The sequence below is a fragment of the Channa argus genome, chromosome 9, assembly GCF_033026475.1.
Source record: "Channa argus isolate prfri chromosome 9, Channa argus male v1.0, whole genome shotgun sequence".
Lineage (NCBI taxonomy): Eukaryota > Metazoa > Chordata > Actinopteri > Anabantiformes > Channidae > Channa > Channa argus.
Window position 1 is genome coordinate 17,005,366 of NC_090205.1, and position 22,979 is coordinate 17,028,344.

A 22,979-nucleotide genomic window follows, 5' to 3' on the forward strand; every position below is an offset into this window, starting at 1 on the left:
AAACTAACTAGAAACTTTCTTCATGCAGTGGGATCTATTGTACAGTATGTACAAAAAGAATGTGCATCATATTTTTAAGGTCTGTAGAAATAAATGCTTACTGAACTTTCAGTCACTCTCCAGGCTTTGTGTGTGTTACCGCTAAGGTGAAGCTTGTATTAAAATCAAAAACTGCTTCCTGTCTGGATATTTAGTGGAGCACAGGTAAATGAAGAAGTGAATTACTGTAGAAAGAATATGGACTCTTATAATTGTGGAGCAGCTACTATGGCTGTCACACAGACAGGTGGTGTTCTGAATTATGACCACCAGATGTCAGCAGACTACCACTGATCACAAGTCTGCAACCAGCAGAGTTTTCCAGCACATTTAATGCTTTCAGTTTTTTTTCCTGCAAGCTGCAGCTGAAAATGCTACAAAACGCTAGTGTGAAAACCAACTTTTATCAAAGTGAATACCGTAAATTTCTTATGATAGTCAAACTCTTTTCAATGTAGGAACCAATATGGGTTATCCACATGGTGTAATGTGTGTATGTTTGACTATACTTAACCACACACAAAGCAGAAACACACTTTGGTCCCTTACGGCACAATATTTATTCAACAATATACAGATTATTTCTCTCTACATATCAGACTGATCTTCAGTGTTTTATATTTATCTTACTCTCACCTTTATACATTTATTTACAAGATTTAAAATAAGTCTCTCGATTTATACAACATCAATAGTACAGTGTTATCACATCTTACAGCAGCTTCCCTTGAAGCATGTAGATTAGATTCATCACGGATAATCTGTTTCTGTATTTCATACACCAACTGTCCTTGAGCCACGGAGCAGCAAACTGACAGACGGGCTCAACATGCATCTGCATCAAAAAGTCCAGTTGTGGCTTTCTCTCTGTGAGGGCAGTCGCATGACAAATGGATGGTCCTCTTATTTTAACCCACATGAGAGAGGTCCTTCATTCTGTAGCACCACAACAGGGTGTATAAACAGAATCACTGAATGGGGATACCACTGAGGACTTGCACCGTAAAAATGCAGCTTAAATGCATCTGCCCCATCCAACCCAACAAGGACTGATAAAAGCCTGTATACCACAAAGAAAAATCTGGGGAAAAATGTTGCATAGAATAAATTCTGACCTCAAGAACACAAATTTTGGTGCTGCCATTTTTAAAATGTGGCTTTTTGATAAAACTCCTGAGACCATCCAGACCCCATACTTTTTTTTGTTTTTGGTTTTGAAGGAAAAATATTAAACAGCTGTACCCTTAGGCTTTTAACAAAAATAGCACTGTTGGATGTGACATCACACAGAAGTACTACTTTAAAGAGACTAAAACCCTGCTTTGAGTGTACACACATTTGCACATCTGTAATATATTATGTCAATAACTATCTTGAGGAGAGAGGTGTATGAATTAAAGTGCATCATACTGTATCAAAACAAAGCCCACAAATATCACATGCAGGACAAGAAATGGACTTTGACCACCAGCAGCAATGGATGTCCAAGATATTTCCCTCACCTACTTGGAGATTTTTTCTGAAATGTAAAATGACCTTTGAGCTTATTATTCTGCAGTCATATGTGACAGGATTGTTGACATTTGATGGCTGGTGTTCATTTCCCACCCTGATCACGTGCAAAAAACACCAGACAGTGAGGGATAACTTCAAGTCAACGAACTGTACCAACATGGCTGCTGGTAGTCTCAGTCAGGGGAACTCAGATCAATGACATGGACACGTCACCAGTTTTAAAACAGCCGAAGGTGCTACTCAACTCACAGCAAAATACAGCAAATGGGAATCTGGCTCATTGAGCCTCACACAGCACAGGGATGACAGCAGACAGACCAGGTGGGAGCGTGAACTGTAGCGGTACTCCTCTTTTCATGTTTCACACTTTAGTCCAACAGGTGGAGGAGGTGGAACATTGTAAGACCAAAGAGCAGATGACCAAAGCTTTTTTGGCCTGAAATTTTTAAGGCTAAAGCACACACACAGATCCAGGAGCAGCAGCTCTGAAGGGTTCCAGCATAACAGGAGCACAGGCATGTAGACTTTAACCTAAGGCTGAACAGACTTTTATATAAACATTAAATTACTCATCCTCATTTTTAACTAGCATGTGCGTGGGAAGAAGGAAATGCAATACATCAGCTGACATCTACAGAGCCACAATAAACTGCTTTCACAGCAAACAGCAAAGCTTCTTAATGATTGTGACAGTATAGCACATGTTTGGGGTGAGGGGAAAATAAATATTGTGACAAAAGCAAATATTGTGAAGCTGCCTCTAAGGGCACATTGAGCTACACTTCCAAATATCCCTTACGTTGTCCCTTAACTTTAAAATAAGACTACAGAAAAGAAGAGGCAGAAGAACTTAAGACACCCAAGCACAAATAAAACAAAATTTCCTTAAGAAAGGATGTGTATTGGCACATCTGGCAATGACAAGCAAAAGACTTGGGTTTGGCTCATTAACTGTTTCACACATCTGAAACATCAGTGCTTAGCAGGGCACTAAACATGCAAACAAGCAGACCATGTTTATCTCACCCAGTCTGGCCAGGGAGCACTACAAGGAGGCCAGGCATTTAACAGCAGAAAGTTCCAACTCCATGCACAGAAGGATAAAAAATTGCACTTTGAAAATTGTTTTTAAAAAAAGGAAAAAAAAAAAAAAAACAAAGGGCAGGAAATTTGGAGGGAAATAAAATAAGGTAAATTCCAACATGTGTTTTTTCTAAAGAGGGAAAACCTGAAGACAGTCATGTTCTTGTTTTGCAGCTAGATTGTGTGCATGATGTGATTGAACTAAAATGCAAGGCCCATATATTCAGTCACAACTCTTTACAGGAACAAGGACAAGTTTTACAGTGTCATTATAGTTGAAGGTAGAAACCATAGTAGTCCCTATTGAATAATCCCCCCCAAACTGGCCAAGCTCTCCAGGTTTTAACCTAACAGAGTTTGTAAATGCTGCATCTGATTGGGAGACAGTTGTTGGAGTGGCAGGTGAACACACAATGAGGTAGAACAAAATGTTTTATGAGCATCCAATCAGAGCACAAACAACAGGACTGTCATGGTGACTGCTGCTGCACAGTGACTAGTACAAGCCGCCAGAGGGCATTAATTCAGCAGCTCAGAAGAGACAGCACACATGCCTTGGGCTACCAAACCTTAACTTTCAGATGGAAGGACCTATTACATGGTTTGAACCAAAAAAAACAATCCACTATAAAATACAGTCCCAAACCTGTACATATATGTTTCAATCCAGCTCTTAAATACGATTCAACTTCAGATTTTGAATCCAGTAACAATGTTTTTTTTTCACCTGTAGCTGCACAGCAGTGGTTTCTTCAGATTTGTCAAGTCAAAAGCTTGAGGCATTACAGACCCTTACCAAATTCTAATTTGGTTTTACCAAAATCTTAAAAGTTTGATTTTACACAGCATATTGTTATTAATATTATAATGGTAATAATATCATTGTACTATTACAAAATAAAATGGAGGACTTGGGCTTTAAACTAGAAAAATCACTTCAGTGATTTATTTCTGCAAAATTACTGTCAAAGCAGAGAAAAAACAAAAAAGCTACCGTCTTTGGATTTTAATAATAAAAAAAAAACATTAAAATAATATTTTTCACAAAAATACTCCTGTCTAATTAAAAACAGCATTTAACATGGAAGAGATAGTCACCAAGAACAATTGCACATGAGCCCCGGAATGAAAGGGGAAGGAATGAAAAGAAAGACAAATTCTTCTCCACATGAGCGACGGTTATTGCTGATTCATGTTGACTGATTCAGTCAGAAACTTAAAAATCTGAATTGTCATTTATCCTCTACAGCTAGGACAGCATCCTTCTGACTTTTCTCTGGATGTTTCATCCCTTAAGGAGAGTGTGTGTGGAATGCTCAGCTCATTAGACGAGAGGATGCAATGACATGCTTGTATTTTTCACACTTGAGTTGCAGTTACAGCACAGATCAGTCAGGATTTTACTACTTTTCTCATCCTCAGTGTCTCTAACCAGCAGCAATGACTGTACATTTGATGGTTGTTAGAAGGGTGGAGACAATTGTTGTGTGTTTCTGCACACACACACACGCACACACATACACATGTAGACAGAAGATGTCATAGTAGGGCTGTAAAGAGTTGTAGAGAGAAACTGCATTAGGGTGTATTTTATAAGGTAGGTGTGTGTGTGTGTGTGTGTGTGAAGCCCTGCACTACTTGTTAGACCTGTGATATGATTTGCATGTTGAAGCTGGGGGAGCGGGACTGCTTGTTGAGAGGTGTTCCAGGAGACAGGAGGTCCTGGGCATCCTCTGGTCTGATGAGGTGCTCTTCCTGCAGGCTAATGGTGGAGTGGCGGTGGGAGCTACCTGCTGGAAGCTTTCCTTCCTTGTCAGAGCCTCCTGCTGCCTTTTCTTGCTCGTCCTCACCTCTGTTCAGGTTGTAATTCATGCAGTCAAAGGACTTGCTTGAGGAGGTGCTGGCAGTCCTCACCAGCATGGGCCCCACAGGGAAGCTCAGGTGCTTCTTTATGGGGCTCAGCTGAATGGCATCCAAGGTGATGCTGGCTGGAGGCGACTGCTGCCTCTGGTAATGCTTTCTCACGGCAGCCTGGTAATCTGCTGACATTTCTGCTTGTTTTTCTGGCTCCTTCTCTCTCTCCTTCTCCTTCTCCCGTTCTCTCTCCTTCTCCCTTTCCCGTTCCCTCTCCTTCTCCCTTTCCCGTTCTCGCTCCTTCTCCCGTTCTCTCTCCTTCTCCCGGGAAAGCCGGGCCGTGATGGCTTTCTTGATGCTGCTGCTGCTGCTGTTAAAGCTGCTGCCCCTCGGTCTCACACTGCTGCCCACCTTGGTCCCACTGGGCTGGCTGCTGTTGGATGCCCCGGAGGAGAAACCCTCATCTGGGTCATTGACGTTGAAGGAATCCTCCCCACCGCTCATACCGTCGGCCTCTGAACAGGAGTGTGAACAAACATACAAGGAAAAAAAATATGATAGACAAGCAGAAAAGTGAGTAAAGACAGGCAACAACTGAGGCATGTTGAAAGATGTAAGTTATATAATCTTATACACCTTGAGCTATAAATCCATTGGATTTTTTTATAAATATATTTTGACAGAGGACCTGCAAACAACAAAACTGTAGGTGATGTTGGAACACCTCTGAGACAAACTAATTCATTTGAGCAATAAGAATAATAATATTTCGAGTGTTTACTAATAATGTTGAATAAATTAACGGACTAAATTAGGTTCCTTACAGCAGGCCAGTGCCCACACAAACAGCTCTATTAGGTCACTCATTATGCAACAAACAGAAGTACAGTTCAATATTGTACACAGTGCCCTTGAGCTTTGATAAACTCAAATTTGACTGGCTGTTTGTTCAGGTAAAGTGAGTTTAATAATCTGCATAGCTTGTTTAGTAAAATAATTAATATTGTATAAACATTAACAGTTAATATGTGCTGATAATTTAGTTGAATTCTGACAGGCTCAATGTCGACCTGAAACATCCAAGCAAAAAAAAAAAACATTTTTAGCCCATTTATGACATCACCGATTGAAAGCTGAAAGGGAAAAAGATGATACAGAGAGTTAAGCTTATTATTGACATACAGTATGAGGAATAATGCCTGTAAAAAGAAGATTGAGAGGATCAGCTGTCTGTGTCTGTCATGCATCGTTGGGACAAGCAGAAATAGACAACAGGACACCACAGCCAGCACCAGAAACAAAAGGAAGAAACTGGGAAGAGAAGGTCTGGCCTGACATGCACACAACATAAAAAGAAGACACATGCTTTCCTCCTCTAGCCATCATTTCCTCTGCAACGCCAGCCCAGCGGTCAACCGGTTTGCTGGCGGAGACAAGCCTGCCAATATGTGGAGAGCACCGAAGCAAATCCGTACACCTGAACACATCAATAGCACTCCAATCAGAGTTGACATCTCACTAAGCTAAAATGGCCAGTCCCAAAAGAAAGATCAATTTTAAAAACAAAACTTGCATGTAAGGTTTTGTACCAGTGTTTTTGCATGTTAAACTAAACCACAGTTTGCATATATGTATTTATTGCCAGTGGTTTCCAGTCAAAAATAAAAAGTGCTTGAAACAGATAATCCACTACAGAGGTTGCTCCTGATGCACTGGCACAGGACAGAGAGTGCTCCTTAAAAACTCAAGGTTAGCTACTTTAGATATGAAAGTTAAAAACAAACAAACAAAAAAAGCTTTATAAGTGTGGGTCACTAGCTGCAATTCTCAAACAGACCAGCAGGGACGTTTTTAAACTGGCAAAATTTATAAAATTTTAAGTTTTAAAGCAATTATTAGAACTAAAGGAAAACATCACATACACATTGACAATGCCAAATTGACAACACTTTATTATGGGGTTGGGCTTCCTGTTGAGCTAGTCATTTCTTTCTTCAATCGTGTACAGTCACTGTACAAAGAATATTAATGAACTCTGTTCTCTCTGCACTGGGTGGCAGATTTTTCCAGCAACTTTCAGGATTCTTTTACCTTAGCAGCACAGAGTTTAACAAAATATTGCGGGGTGAAAAATACTAGATGGGACACCGACCACAAGGCCAGGGAATGAGCTGATCTTCAGTCATTTCAAACAGTCCAAATGAGCCATATGTTAGGACCTACGCAGTGGAATAGTTTTGGTAAGAATTGTTTGTTCTTTTTTTTTTATTTTTTATTATTCTGTCTGTTCATTTGGCCTCATGATTTGAAATGTTAATGTTTGGGGTTTTAGCAAAAATTATTGAATCTTGCCGCAGCATGCACATGCATGATGAATGGCTCATTCCCACTCACTGAGCTGACGCAATAGAAAATATGGCAGAAGTCAAAATTACCATACAATAATACTGCTGAACTACAAAGCACCCAAACGGGAGGACATCCTCCTGCATAATGGTAACAGCAGATGATGCTGCTGGACTGAGTGACCCAAAACTTTTGGTGCTGCCAAACACAGGAGTGAAGCACACAAACAAGTTGTTGGGAACTTTGTACAACTGATTTTTCGTGTTGAAACTACAAAAAATAAAAAATAAACAAATAAAACCAATTGAAAGGGCATGAGAGTTGAGAAGGCCCAGAGATAAAGGTCAAGCTGCAGGCTGGGAACTGACCATGCTCAGTGAGTGATAAGGAATGCAGTCTAAAGTAGATTGGAGGTATGTTGGAGAAAAAGAGGGGATATCACATGATAATAGATCATGCAAAATGTTCACTAGTCACACTTCCTTTAAACCCAGAATTGGTGACCCTTCCACTCTTGAATGAGATGAAAAATAGCAGAGATCTGCTAGTAGAGGGGATTGCTGGTTGAGGATCTTAAAAATGGGATGAGTTAGTGTACTTTGAGGAAGTGAATAGCCAGCCAAAATGGTAGCTGCAGAGCTAACTCCCTATAGCTGAGGAGGGGTAGGAGGAGGTGGGTTGGGAGGATACAGACTGACAGGGCACCTCCTCCTGAGATGCCCTCTGCTCTGATTGTCCGCCCCTGTCCCCTACCCTCAAGTGTGATGGGGGGAATGATGCTGCTGCTGCTGCTGCTGTGGTGGCTTTGAGCCCGCCCTCCTCTCTTCTCTTTGGTTCCTGCGTCCCATGGAGTGTGGTGGTGTTGCTGGGCGAGGCTAGGAGCATTGACGGTGAGGCTCAACTCTGCTTCAGTTGAGTAGTCAAAACAATCTGGGATTCAACAACACAAATGGGGAAATTTGTTTCTTTAGTGGAAGAAAGCCTCAACAATATTGGGCGTCATCATGGGCACAGCAGGGCTAACAATGACCTGCAAATTCATGTATAGATATTGAAATATAAAATCAAAGCCATGCATTTAAAACCTGCCCCATTAATTGCCCATCTACTGGGCAAAATGGAGTCTGCAGTATCTACAAGCACCATTTTGTCATGGTGTTTCTTCTAAACCACTAACTGTCTTTTTAACTTGGGATACAAAGCACTGCAAACACTTAACAAACAACACAAGCAAAAAAGAACAATAAGGAACAGCGAGTGGCACGAGCACTGAACATATGACAACAGTGACGGAAAGGAAACACCATCTAGATGGTGCCAATGTCACTGGTAACAACAAACACAACAAAATCCATTTTCTCACCAAACAGTTCCCTCTTGTGGCCTTTCACTGATCCCCCCCGCAAAAAACAAAAACGTAACAGCTCGTAAGGTTAACTGAACACTGGAACACTCTTCTTACATACGTTTCTTGTTCAACCTACCCTGCAGTGCTAAATATATCAAAAGAAAGAAAACTTTGATAATCTACTGTGCTGTCACATCTACTGTGATCTCTGCACTGAAGCCTGTGTGTTGCAGCGAAGAATGCAGATTTTCCTCCTGGTCCCAGGGCTTTAGGCTTACCCTCTCTCTTCCAGCGGTGGCGCCTTATAGACGCTGTGGTGATGGCTGAGATAGAGATGCGGCTAATGGTGGGTGTTACTTCCACTTGGAGCACCTTGCGCCCGCGTGGTTCATCAGGAGCGCTTTCTGGCAAGGAGTTCTTCATGGCATTCCCCAGCTGGAGTTGAGAGATACACAGATAAAGAGTGATATACACTTAAATGACAAAATCTTGTTCCATTTCCCTGGTTTAAAGTCTGGTTATGTGCCAATCTGGCCATAGTGACAGATTTCAAAGACTGTCCTGCCTGTCCTTATATGTGTAAAGCATGGCACATCAAAAACATTATTAATTTTCTACCGTATTTAATCAACACAATGCAGAAATTGCTACCGCTGGTCTTACCAGGAGAGGCTGGGAGTAAAGCTCCAGCTGAGCTCTGTACAGTATGTCCTCCAGAGCTTCCTGTCCCATCTCCCACTCTCCATTGTATCTACACATAACACAAAGGCACACACCCACATCTTAATGATCTTATTTGAATAAACAGGACAGTCTGACAAGATGGCTTCATGTCTGAGTCACATCCCTTGGAACGATTATTAGTTATAGTTATTATTTAGTTATAGAGGAAAGAAGTTGGGGACAATTTGGTTAAAAATGCATTAAAAAAACATCTGAGCTGCATGTCTATGAGCTGTGTAATTATTCATGAAACCCAATATTATTTTGATTTCACAATTAATAAAGAGAAGAAACAATGCCATTGTTGATTATAGCTAAATGAAAAAGAGCATAAAATAAAACCATTTATAAAATATGTAAATAAATCTACATTATATTGTAATTATATTGCAAAGTTATCTATAACAAGAAAATGTACATGTCAGTGGACAGATTGTGGTATGCTTTGCTAAAAGACCACTTAGTAGACTAAACACAGCATTAGTGCTCATCAAGCACTAATGCTGTATGTGTAAAGATCACCGGGTATTACTGGACTATTTTTATCATCTGGCTCTTTAATGAGAGAATTGGCCTTAGGTTTTCATAAGATGGTGATGATGATGCTACATCTCCACATTCAGTCAAGAGGGATTAGAGGAACAGCATAATGTAACAATATATACATGTAAATAAATGACATTTAACTGCACATCTCAACTCTCTTTGAACCAGTCCTACACATGCGACAATCACAAAGCGTGGAAAAAGTGGGTGGGGTCTCCCTTTACACTCAAGATGAAAAGGAGGGGATGAATGGGCAGGTGAAAGAGACTCTCTGATGCTGTGAATGCTGAAAACAATCAGTCAAAACATATTTAGATCGTGATCTGTCTCTTTATATATTTTTTGTATCATTTCTGCTTGTTACTGCTTCTCTCTCTCTTTTCATTTGGCATTATAGCAGTCTTGCATTAGCGGACATATTAACCTAAATCCTAGACTGGCCTTGACAACTCCCAACTCCCTCTACATGCGGAGATTTATGTTTTTATGCTCTACATGTTGGCCTGCTCAGGCCAAGAGTAAAAACGAGAGCTTCAGTTGGCACTGAGGTGACCAATGATAAAGATTCCTAAAAAGGCTATTATTTTCTCATACACACACAGTCTGGCTTTCATTTTTCAGCAGCACTGTCTGAAAATGGTAGAATGATCAGGTATAAGGAGGAGGCAGAATGCATACTTGGTGTCTCTTGCTGTCCTTGCTACATCAACTTCAACAGTAGTGATTCTAGTTACTAGCATATCAGAGGATCCATCTCCGAGGATGAGGTGTCATCGAGAAACTGTAATCAGCTTTGCAATGACTGTACAGGTCATGCACTCACAATGCACTGCTGATGTAATCGGTCTACAGAATAGGGAGCATCCGTCCTTGATTGAATGTTAGCATATGCTGTTGAGATTGTGTGCACTACTGTAGATCACAGCAAACTAGAATAGAGACCTGCCCCCAGTGATGTCTTGCAGACAGAAACAACACAAATTAGAAACTGCTTATGTCTTATATAAAAATATAAAATCCGTCCATGATTGAATCAGTTAAGAGGTAAGGTTAAAGTGAATGTGAAATGGAAGAGATCAAAAAATATAATAATGGACTTACATTCCCCAAAAATACAATAATAATAACGATGCTCTGTATCTCTTGGGTGAAAACAAAACACCATTTGCTAATAAGTTTTTTTACACTTATTATTTCAGCTTTAAAAATACGTACATAGCATGATAAACAGCAGTCAGCATTTGCACCATGAATTCAGGGTCCAACAGCACGCGGTTGCACGGTTCCCTCCAAAGCTTCTGCTGCTGCCGTGGGAAGCCGCATACGCACAACCTAAGTTGGGAACACACACACACTGGCCTTTAACCTCTGCAGGAAAAAGTAGAGACTGAGCAAACTAAAGGGAAGATCAGTCACTCTCTTAGTAAACTAAACAAAGAGGAAACACCTCAAACTGCAAGCAATGGGAGACAAATGTTGGCTACTTTAGCTACTCATAAAGATGGGCCATGGTTGGGCGACATGGTGTTCCGGATACATACTGTGAGGCTAAACTCAAAGAGAGCATTGTTCTCATACTCTGAAATCTTCACAGTCACAGTTTGTTGTCTGTCTAGACTGAGTCTGCTTCAGGCGGTGTCTGTCTGCTCACTCACAGTGGGGAAGTCTTCATACCGTAAATTGTCTGCACACTGCTTTGAAACAATCACTGGTCAGTGGCTCCTCTACAGAGCCTCATATTGTGAATTTTACCTTGATCCTTCTTAAACTCAGGGCATTTCAGAGTCAACAACACAGGCAGAGTCACATAGGTATCCAGTAGTGAAGCTTTTATTTGACCAATAAGACATCAAATTAATTCACATTTCAAATCTTCCTGCAGCGGTAAGCCAGTATTGAGGTAGGTGTACGACTACAGGATAGACGTGATTTAATCTCAAACTTTAGGTAAGAGGAGAGGCTGGTTACTAACTGGGTACAGAAATGAAAACAACTGTGGGTGAAAAAACACACACAAAAGAAGTGTTTGTCTTACCTTGAGCTCATTCTGCAGACAGACTGATAGGAAGAAAGGGGCATGTAGACCACAGCAGAGTTGTAGCAGAGCATGAGGAAACACAGCACTTCAAATCTACAACCACAAATAAGAGGCAGATGCAATCACAGTAATATACTCTTACTAGGCTATAATTATATCACTTATACCACTTATATCACAAAGGAACATTAGTTAAACATTTTAATCCACATTTTCTTTGTGACACTTTTACTACAAACAAATGTGTACAGGTAACCAGGCAATTTATCAACTCTACGAACTGGTAAGCAGTTTGTGTGGTAGACAAAGCAGCTTTGCTCATTGTTAGCTACAATACTATATGGAGACACATCAGTACTGTATTATCAGGCCAAATTACTTGCACTGTAGAACTCACATTTTTTAGTTTGTTGTTTAACAGAAACACACTCACAACTTTGGTGGTTAATTTATGTTTAAATGAGACAATGGCTGACTGCCACTACTGTACATGGAGAATTTAATTCGTACTGTAGAGAAACTGCAAGATATTCAATGTTGAAATGTGTAAGACAAAAATAAATACTTGATTTGTCACAAACTACAAATGCCTGGGAGCAGTGCATTGTTTAGAGGTACATTTTACCATTTGCACAAAGCACTCTGGTTAGCAGTATTGAAAAAAAGAGCAAAATGCTTCCCAACTTACCCCAGACTAATGAAGCCTCATTTCAGCTTTAGATACACATTTGACAACATTTTTGCATGTTAACTAAAGCTAAATGGTAAACATTGCTTTTTATTCTCTGTGCTAGATTTCACAATCTCTCAACCGTTTGTACTGGGTTTATGATTCCCCCTCTGTTAACAGCTGGTTCCGTTTGTGTAGCACTTGTTCTAGGCTGTGAAGGTCTCTCTCTTAGGGTGAAGCCAATCTGGTGAGGTCATGTTGACAGAGACCTTCTTCTGTTAATGCCCTTTAGCTTTAGATACACATTTGAATGTTTTTTTTAACTGGATAGGGACCGTGGATTTTGTCCCGATTACTTCTTTTATAAATACTTGGTAAAGAATCTCTTCAAGACCAGTATGAACAGGAAGAAGGATGTAAGATCTCTTTTAGTGTCCATGTTGGCACATTTTATGATAGATTTTAAAAAAACTGTAAATGTATTTTATAGACTTAGTTTTAGGTTAAGGATTAATAGGTTTTAGGCTAGTATTAAGGGAAAGATCAGGGTTTAGCATTTATTTGTGATGTTGACTTAAATGTGAAAATGGGTCATGTCAACGATATAAAGACCAACACGTGTTCATGGAGGACAACTGGGAAGAGGACCCCGAGTGTAAGTACAATAATTAAGTCTATGAGCAGAGGGAGGTAAATGGCCTGGATGCAGATCATCAGTCTGAGTCAGCTGGCACATCTCAGGAGCTTTGGACATAAAAACTATTGCTCAAATGGATTTTCAGATAAGCTATTGAGGCTGGCCTTTCTGAAATCCATTTAATATATTTATGAAACTTTGCGTTAATTGCTGCTTATGGGACATGCTGCTTTGTACAACACGCAGGATGACAAGTTTTATCTTTGCTGCTGCCTTCACATTATCAACCCTCATAGTTCAGATGTGTGTCAGCAAACAAATGTATGTACAAATTCACATGCTGATCATTTCCATGCAGTAGAAAAGACATTTTGTGGAAGGCTTCCAGAACTCTTCATACTAGACTAAGATGATTGATCATCCACAGTGACAGAGAATGTAAAAGCCAAAAAAGCTTTTAAGCCTGCTGAGTTTGGCCAGGGGTGGCTGAATGACAGTCCAGAGTTAGGCTCTGAGGCTCTGACCATTTCACAAATGACTTTCATTTTACAGGGAATGACTAGAAGTAGAAAAATAACTAATAATAATTTGGTTCCCAAAGCAACAAGGTTTCACTGTCTTTGACAGTATCTCAGCATGGCTACAAGTTAATCTCTCTTGTGATGTTTATACCTTAAATATGTCATAAATGATTCTCTCTCTGTTAAAAGCTGGTTGAGTCATACCTGTTCTGAGCTGTAAAGGTCTCTCTCTGAGGGTGGAGGCCACTGTACACCACTCTGATCAGGTCATGTTGACAGAGAGCTCCCTCTGTCAAGGCCATGGACCCCAGGCTAGAGGGCTACAAACACACATCACACTTTAATCACTTAAAACATTAGCCTTTGGAAAATGTCAAAGTGTTATCTTACACATCAAATGTGTAATAATAATATGTCAGTCACTCATTTAGGTCATCATCTACACTAGAGTCATGAGATGTCAGGGTGGCTTACCACTTCTGCTTAAAAAAAAAAAAAAAAAAAAAAAAAAAAAAAAAAAAAAATCCATTTACAATTCCTATTTCCTAACCAAAACCACAAATACAAAAAAAGGATTTGTCAGTCATCTGACCATCATAATAATTCTGTAATAACCATAACCCTAACCCTAGATTCAATATCTCAGTGCCTTCAGTAGCATGATCTCTGGCTTGCTTCATACTACCCGTTACGAGACTGATCTTGCACAGCAGTACTTCGTTAATATTAATCAGTGTCTTAATGAATGTAACTGCTTATCCAGTTCAGGGTTGCAGTGGGGCTGGAGCCTATCCCAACTGTCATTGGGCAAGAGGAGGAGTGGATAGATCTCCAGTCTATCTCAAACTAACTCAGACAGCCAACTACTGACAGTCACATTCCCACCTAGTGGCAACTTAGCATGTCTTTGGACTGTGGGAAGAAACCCATGTACCCGGAGGAAACCCATGGAGTCCCAGGAGAACATGCAAACTCTATACAGAAAGGCCACAGCCAGCAGGCAGATTTGACCTGGGGACATCCTAGGTGTACTACCAGTTCTTCATTTGACTTATGAATCTTTTGAATGATCCTTGCTAGTGTTGCAAACAGACTTTTGGACTATATTCTAATATACTTTAGTATACATGTTGGTTCCAGAGCAACCACAAAAATACCTGACTCTATATATCTGAATCGCTTCAGGGTGGCTGTTGCTCAGTTGGTAAAGGCAGTCGTCCACAGACCACAGGGTTAGTGGTTCGATCCCTAGCCCTGGCTATATGTCAAAGTGTCCCTGGGCAAGACACTTAACCCCTAACAGCTCATTCCCCTCCCCAGCTGTGCAGTGCCGGTCCAAGCCCGGTAGAAATTGGGGAGGGTTGCGTCAGGAAGGGCATCCGGCGTAAAAAAACTGTGCCAATCAACATGCAGACAATGATCCACAATGTGATGATTTACAATGACAGTAAAGCAGTGGAGGATGGATTAATTTAAGAAGAGAGACTGGAATGTATGCTAATACTGAAGGCCTGATGATAAATCCATGTCATGTGCAGAGGTGTACAACAGCCCTGCATTTCTGTCTCTCATTCATTCCCTCAATACCACCCTGCCTCTATGCTTTCTTCATTCTCTCAGCATGGAGGAGAGAGCCTCTAAAGCTTGTAATTACAGTGATAAATTGCTCCTAGCACACACCACACACATACTGTGGTCTCATCAGCACATCAACAGTCTGAGGACATCATACTCTAAGAAATTATACTACACATTCTCTGATCTGCTTTGGGTAGAAGAAAAAAAAAAATTAAATAAAAACACTGAGAAATGGCCAACAAGACTTTCTGCTTCTTTTAGTAAATAGTCTGAGGTCAGCATGTCTTGTTGTACACCTTAATAAATGAATTAATAAAATAAAAAAATAAGTTAATAAACTTTTACAGCTCAATACAAATATCAATACTGTGCTCTGTGTTAGCAGTCAGGTCAAAGTTTTTTTGGGGGTGGGAGCTGCACAAAGCCAGTATGCCATAGAGCAATACTAAAAACATAATCATCATTGAAGTTACTTGCTCTTAAAAATGAAAAACAACACATAAACATGACATAAAATTGAGGAGATAAGAGCAAACTGTACAGAATTTAATCTTAGCTACTGACAGAGTGTGTCAGTATGCTCACAACAAAATGACAACAGTTAAAGGTGGGGTGAAAAGCCAGCCATTATAGAGGCAATCTTTCTCGAAAGACATTTATATTGTAGCATGTGAAAGTAATAATAAAAAAATAAATAAATGGATAAGCCCTAGAGAACAGGTAAATGAAGAAAGATTCCAGCTTTAGGCATGGAGGAAGTTTTAGCTTCCAAATAGCCACTTGAGTAAGTCTCTCCAATGCTTCCACAGTCAGAGAGAAGGAGGCAATGAAAGGGAAAAGGACATAGATGCACCTTAACAACTTACAAGGACCAGGAAGAGTAAACCGACCTACCTCGTGATATATTGAGGGTTTGGACAGAGATGGAATTGTGAAGGAGAGGAGCTTGCTGTTGCCATCTTTGTCCACGATCTCCTGCAAAAACAAAGGGTGGGAGGAAGTGAAAGAAAAGCTGGAAAAAGGAAAGGAAGATGGTTTTAAAACAGCCTGGTACACAACTGTCATTTACACTGTGAGTTGGTAAATGTCTGATTCAAATTAAGACTGGGTGAATACATTTAGCAGCAGGAAGTTAACATATGCTGTACAATCTACTGTCCATTCTATGAGTTATTGACCCTGACAATTAAATGTCACTGCCTGCACCATCTCCACTCAATTCCAGTTTCACAATGTGATATGTAACGAGGATGAATTCATCCCTAAACATGATGCTATTTCAAACAGTAAGGCCTGAGTGCATATACAGAGAAATATATTTGAACATTTAATAGAAAGCATTTGTATTCCTACTTTGCTCTGTAAACCAATTACGTGCAGTTGAGGATCCAAGGGCTGTGTCAGCGTCATCAAAGCAATTATCTCTACTATTTTGAAAGTGAGCAAAGGAGACCTTTTTCATTGACTGAGATGTACAAATAATCACATTTACTCTGGGTTAATAACATTCCTGCTTTATGTCTATTTCTCTCTATAGTTCATGTGGAATAGGGGAGTTTCCTGTGATAAAATACTACATATAGATAAATATACTTTAACTGCTTTCCCCCCCTTTTTTGCAGATCAAAGTGGTTGAATTTGATGTATATTTTAGCTGTATGAGGTAAATAAATGCAAACATCTGTCCATCGGTCCAAGCATCTATAATCTAGGTTTATCAATGTGGTACCAAAAGAGACTTTTATCCATTTTATCTCTCGTTCTTTGACATTCAGCATCCTGCTGGTTCAGGCTTTGCCTTGTTGCGAGCAAAGGCGTTTATTAGAGCTCAGTCAGCAGTGTCCATATCAAGACTATGTTATGTGCACATGCAGTAAAGAGTGTGTGCGTGTTTGTGTGTCTGTAGACTCAGAAATAAATTATGCATGTATATACCTTTACCATGCTGGCTGACATGCAGCACTTTCCAACGATATCTTTAGCTCTTAGCCCATACCCCCAAGGGTGTTTCCTCATGATGCAATCTAACTCAGGTCTATCCATTACCAGGCTTTTCCCTGATGACTGTCTTTCTTGTCTTTCTACAGACAAGCAGCCTGACTGACTGAATGTTCCACTTGTATTAGGTCTAAAACATGATTTGCATATCAACACTCTTATTTTCCACACCCAGGTCTATTCATAGCCACCTTCACAGTTGTTAAAAACAAATGCCATCAGATACATTTCTAAGACGTAGCATGGCCTGATAGCTAAAGCATAGTATTCACCTACTGTATACCAATCCTGATCAAACAATAGGAAAAGTGCCTAATTTAAACTATTATTCAATTCTCAAATTAGACACCCAGTGAAGAGTGCAAGTGGACCGAGTTTGGGACAGAGCTGTGGGTTCCATGCTGCAGGGATTTAGAGTTTTTCTAAAAGACTTCATCTTGACACTGTTCACAGGCACCATCTCTCTAACAATATGTTCCTACCTGCTCCAACTGTCCAACGAATAGACAATTATCCAGTATATGGGGTGTAAAACGTATTGTCTTATGGTTTATGATGCTTAACGAGCCCTTAGGAGTCCGTAGTCATGCTGGCGTGATTAAGTCACATGATGATGATGATGATGATAAACATTGATGGAAAATGACAAGTTTTCAAAAACTATGGCAGACTCCTAAGGGCTAGTATTGTGTCAAAGCTTCTTTTTGGGTATTCTGCACTTGCCATTTTGCAAAAAAAATGCAAAAATATGCCACAGCCAGTGTGTTTCGTATTTACAGAGCCAAATCTGGATCTTACAAAATGTCACCATCACCCCACACACCTACCAGGTTATAGATGCCCAGAAGCAGGGCCTCTATGCAGCCATTGCTCTGGCGATCCCTGCTGGCTGTGATGCGCAGATATACCCACACCAGTTCAGGCAAGAACTGCAGGGTGAAATGTCGCAAGTGGTCTTCAGAGCTCCTGTACAGCTCAAACAGCTGGTGGCATACAGGCTCCAGCAACTGGATTAAAGGAGGACATAAGTAAACATTAGCACAGCACTGTCACCAAGCTAGAACATGCACCAAGGTTGTTCTAATGAAGTTATAATCAAATCTGAACATGGAATGTGAAGGTAATTTATGTTCACACCCTACATGCTTACATTCTATCTGTATCACTGAAAAGCTTCTGTACCATTTCTAAACTTACAACTGTCATACAAACAATGACCATTTATTATTTCTTCAAAGACAATTTAAAAAAAATCACTTTATATAGAGGGATGTTCCTTACATCACACTTATTACACTAACATAAAGGAGTGATTTAAAAAAAGCAAAGACTAATATATAACCATAATTTATTTAATATGCAAAACTCTAAGCAACAGCCTTTCTGAATAGCCATAGTAAGAAAATGTGCCAATATCTTTGCTTAGCTGTTCTGATGTTATAGACAGATCGTGCGAGATATGTAGGAGCAGAGGGAATAAGTCACTACAATCTAGTCACGTGGAAGACAGCTGAGCCATGTGTTTATATTGTCCAGGGGTCAGTGAAGTGAGTGTCCACATAGCATTACTGTGACCCCTGCCACTTATGTGGATCAATAACCCAGCTCCATTTAAAAACACCCTTGCATGCAACAGTTAAGCGTACTTCACAAACCCCTTTATTTTACACAGACACACATATGTTCAAGTGCTCTCTATTCTGGATGACTCAGGCAATCATTAATGAAATTGTGCAGCCAGACTGAAAACACTAATGGAATTCATATCCCTGGTTACTTGACACCTAGATTAAACCATGAGAAGCAGGAAAAAGGGATATGAAGGCACCAACTGTGTCATTAGAGTGAAATAAAGTCCTGTCTCATTAAGCGCCTGAGGCCTTTGCTCAAAAATTGTCTCATTGGTTCCTTAAAAGAGAAAAATAATGGTTTATACCTACTGATACAGAAAATACCTGCAATTCACAAGTGTGGCACTTTTGTTTTGCACTATACCTTATAATAATAAAGGTTTGTTACAAAGGTTGTGCAAACAGTGCGGTGGGTGAATCTCTGACTATGTATGCAGCTTTTTCAGTGTTAGCAGCAGATGTTCCAGTCTGTCACAGTGCTGTGTGTGTATTTAGGGAACACTGTGTGCCATCTCCCAGGTAATGTTGGTGTCTGTCCATCATACTCTTCCCACAGTGCTCCATACATGTGATTTTGTGTGGACGAATACCCTTAAGGCACAGTTGTGACAGTTACTTGCTAATTCCTAACTAAGATTACATCACTAGAGTCAAATGCAACACTTTTCTTTGAGCAACGGCCACATTGGAGAATCATTGTATGTGTGTATCCCATGTTTCACCTCATTGTTAGGGTCTTGGATGACTCTGTAGAGTGCAGACACCAAGGACTTCTTTAGATGAAGACTTCCAGCATAGCTGGGGATGTGGGTTTCTGGTAAAGACTGAAGAAAGGAGAAGGAAGGTTTGTTGAGTGATGGCGTACATTTTTAAATTCCTTCGCCAAAGTCTGATAATAACATGGGTATGGGAAACACCCAAAGCCACAAAAGAACAAAAGTAATACAAAAACACATATTTAAATGTTATTGTTCAGGATGTACTAAAAAATATTACCAGTTTGCAAATCTACACACACACGGATAACAGTTCATCTATCAGCGTCGTTAGTGTTGTATTGTTGTACAGTAGATGTTGTCAAGAATTAAATCCAGTTTTAGTTGTTTAGCCATTGAAGGTCTACAGCCACCCTTTACAGAGTTCTCACCTCTGTTGGGGAGCATCTTTGCAAGCTTTTCATTATTGTGCTGTCTTGATTGTTTCAAGAAGTCGTGCTTTTCACAGCGGAAGAATTCTTACCACTATGTGGACAGAATTTACAAGTTACGATAATGTTCTTACCACCTTTAATCCCAAAAAATCCAAAGCAATAGGAATATTTCTAGCTGCTGAATCAAGACACGTCCATCTTCCAAGCAAGCTTACTGCTTTTGGTGCTGCTAATAGTGACGTGCAACCTTGCAGTGCAAGCTTTGCCTTGTTGACAAAAGTAATATTTTAAGATGTTTTCTGAAGGAGGAACTAATATTATTACTGTATGTATGTATTTGTAACTCTTTACTCTAGTCATTACTGAGAAAAATCTAATTATTGCAGTACCAGCCCAACACTGTTCATGTGTACAGTATGCCACCCAATGTCTTCCATCGTGTCGACATCACTGAGTGGGCAAGTTAATCATTAAGTCAAGTCAAAGTGGGTACAGTGATAAAAAACATTCACAGAAAAGTCTTTGAAGGCACTGAACATGACAGAGTTATTATATGTGACAGGCTCGGAGTACCCCGAGGTAAAAGTCTTGCAGTGTCTAAGATTGGGTGTTTACGTATCTGCAGATGACAGAAGGCAGAGGTACTGTCTCAGCATGGTTTCAGTATGGTCTTTTTTAGGACAGAACACAATGTGCAAGCCATGCACTATTCACACCATGAGTCATAGCAATCCATTTCCTCCAGTATTCATCATACTACCTTCTTTCTTTGTATCACAGTCTTGTGCTATCCTCTGCCACCCCCTTAACACACTACACATAAATTCCTTCTCTTTGACTGATCTTTCTTTTTACTGCCTATATGTCGCACAGATCATCCCAAAAGACCTTATCTATATTGGTCTATTCAGAACATCACAAACTTAAAAGGTCTAAGTCAGCTTTCAACAAGTCTCACCTGTATATTGTCATGTTTATCCCTAATATCGACTGGATGCAGCTGCGTTAGGGTCCAGTGTCCATTGTTTGAGTTTCAGAAGCATGCGGACAATGATCTGCTGTGGCGACCCTGAAATTCTACAGCAGCCACATTTCCAATAGCACTCAGTTGTTCTTTTTTAACATTCGCTTGGTGTTTAACTATGGTATTTGCTTTGGAGTGACCAACTATGTAAGCTTCAATGACACAATATCCGTCCGTCAGTGACAAGTCAAGCCATGCTCAGAATAAACCATGCTGATATTACTTCACTGACGAGGCTAACATGTTGTGACAAGCCTAACGTTAGTGTGTTAATTTCACAGTCTCTCTCCTGTCCATAAGCTACTTTATGTCTCTTTTAACAACCCCAGACAAAGGGTTGGAGAATAATGCTAAAGAGGCTGCATCCTGCCTGTGTCTTGCGTTATGTGACTCTTTATTTTGGGTAAGAACCCTCACTGAACATACATAAGGTGCATGGGCGCTAAACACGCTCAGGCCTCGTTGTTGGACTCACAGGTGTGCCCACACGGTGTGACGATTGCAGAGAAAATATTAGAACTGATGTTGAGAACAGTAAAGAGAGGCCAGGCAGTAAAGGCTTCCAAGTGCCACTGATGCTGCTCCCTCTGTGAGCAGTAAAATTAATGCGGTGTGTAAGGGTGCTGTATCTGAATTGGAAATACTGTGGCTGGTGGTCCAGGAGGCTGAGGGGGAGCAGCAGGATTTGTGCGATGGTTACAGTGGCTTATTATCTCTTTCTACCCAACCACAGGGCATTTTCAGCCTCCTCAAACATTCCTCTGGCTAGCTAAATAGATCGCCTCACGGCTTCCATTTTCCAGACTATGTACAAATATGAACCCTTTGTCTGCATCCCACGCAGAGATCTAACTGGTGGTACCAAAAGAACGTTGGGTTACTTGGACTAATCCCTGTTTTTTTGATAACAGAGTGGAATGTTTCACCAAGTCTTCCCTCCTTGCATTGGCATAAAAAGAAATCTGTCGAAAATGAGTAGGGACAGGCAGTCAGCCATGATATTAAGTGGTGGTGCCCAAAGCACGAGAAGATGTGGTGTCTTCAGAGCTCCCATAATTTGTCACACCAAGGTGAATTCCATAATGAAACACCTAACTCTGTTATCAAAGACCTAGGGATTACGCCAAGTGACTGAACGTTATGCTAACAAGTTTGCTCTCAGCAGGAACAAATCCCAGCCTAGCCACCAGGTGTGTCCCTTGGCACTAGCTCCCTGGGCGGCGCCGCCTTGTGCAATACGTATATGTGGTTCTTCTTGCATTCTTTACAGCTGATTTATTAAAATTTATTAAATTTAACTTTACTAATATTTGTCAATTTTGTATATTATATAATATTTGTGCTTGAGAAAAAGCATAAGGGAGAGGAATAGGAAGTGTTTCTTCCTGAGAGATGGAAGACAAAATAAAAAATGCCTCAGGTAAAGTTGAGGTGTAGCCTGACCTTGAACCAAAGTACAAATAGCTAGAACTGAAGTAATTAGAGCTGATGCTTTCCTAAAATATATGGCGATACTTTTTAATGCATTTAAATGCAATTTACAAGTTACTGAAATGTTACAGAGGTAAAATGCACACATTGTCTTACAGACGTTGACAGTGCTGGTAAACCCACAGTGTGAGATTTCTCTGGATGAATGCCTCCACACACAACCTCCAGATCTACATTTCCTTTACCTTGTATTCTGAAAGCCATTCTTCCACAACACCACGCTCTGAACCCAGCATCTTCCTCAGCTACCAACCCTTTGCTGCCTGCGGAAGAGAGGGGGACAGAGGACAGAGTGAGTTATTGTTGAATAGACAGATAAGCAGACATCAAGACACAAAAGTGGACAACAGAAAAATGTACTGTTAAAAAAGACCGCAGAGAAAAAAAGCAAAAGAGAACAGTAGAAACACATTCAAAAATCTGCGCTTGCAAACACATGATATAGAGCAACATGACTGTTTTCCAAGGATGAGTTTTTTTGGGGCCAAACAAAACGCTATTTTTCCTCTACAATTCAGTAATTTAAGCAAATGAATCTGCATGAATTGGAAAGTTGTTTGACATGGCAAAACTATGGCAGCCACACATTTAAAATGTATTTGACAATTGACAATACAAGTCAAAGTGCAGATTGATCCTCAAAAGTGTAGTGGGTTTACAGTATATGCTGGCATTTAAAGGAAAAGAGTTTGCTATTTTGCAGTGATTTTTCTTTCACAAGGTCACTGTGTCACTTCTACATGTACGTGTTAATGACAAAAAAGAAGTTCACCAGCGTGAAAACTAT

The 22,979-nt window shown here is 40.2% G+C and overlaps 1 protein-coding gene across 2 annotated transcripts in view; it reads right to left on the minus strand.

The window, feature by feature from the left end:
• Positions 1-570: 570 nt before the first annotated feature.
• The window catches only part of LOC137132417 (hyccin 2-like), a 41,932-nt gene continuing 19,523 nt past the window's right edge, over positions 571-22,979 (minus strand). Inside the window, exons 3-13 of one of the 2 annotated variants that reach the window (XM_067514801.1) lie at positions 22,378-22,455; positions 19,250-19,351; positions 17,724-17,903; positions 15,793-15,873; positions 13,525-13,640; positions 11,490-11,585; positions 10,670-10,786; positions 8,849-8,936; positions 8,464-8,620; positions 7,591-7,767; positions 571-5,006 (exon numbers count right to left, since the gene is read on the minus strand). In XM_067514801.1, the coding sequence (XP_067370902.1) occupies positions 4,279-5,006; positions 7,591-7,767; positions 8,464-8,620; positions 8,849-8,936; positions 10,670-10,786; positions 11,490-11,585; positions 13,525-13,640; positions 15,793-15,873; positions 17,724-17,903; positions 19,250-19,351; positions 22,378-22,428 (1,893 nt within the window). In that variant the 5' untranslated portion in view covers positions 22,429-22,455 and the 3' untranslated portion in view covers positions 571-4,278. The remainder of the gene's footprint in view (positions 5,007-7,590; positions 7,768-8,463; positions 8,621-8,848; positions 8,937-10,669; positions 10,787-11,489; positions 11,586-13,524; positions 13,641-15,792; positions 15,874-17,723; positions 17,904-19,249; positions 19,352-22,377; positions 22,456-22,979) is intronic. The other variant, XM_067514802.1, reaches the window with a different exon arrangement.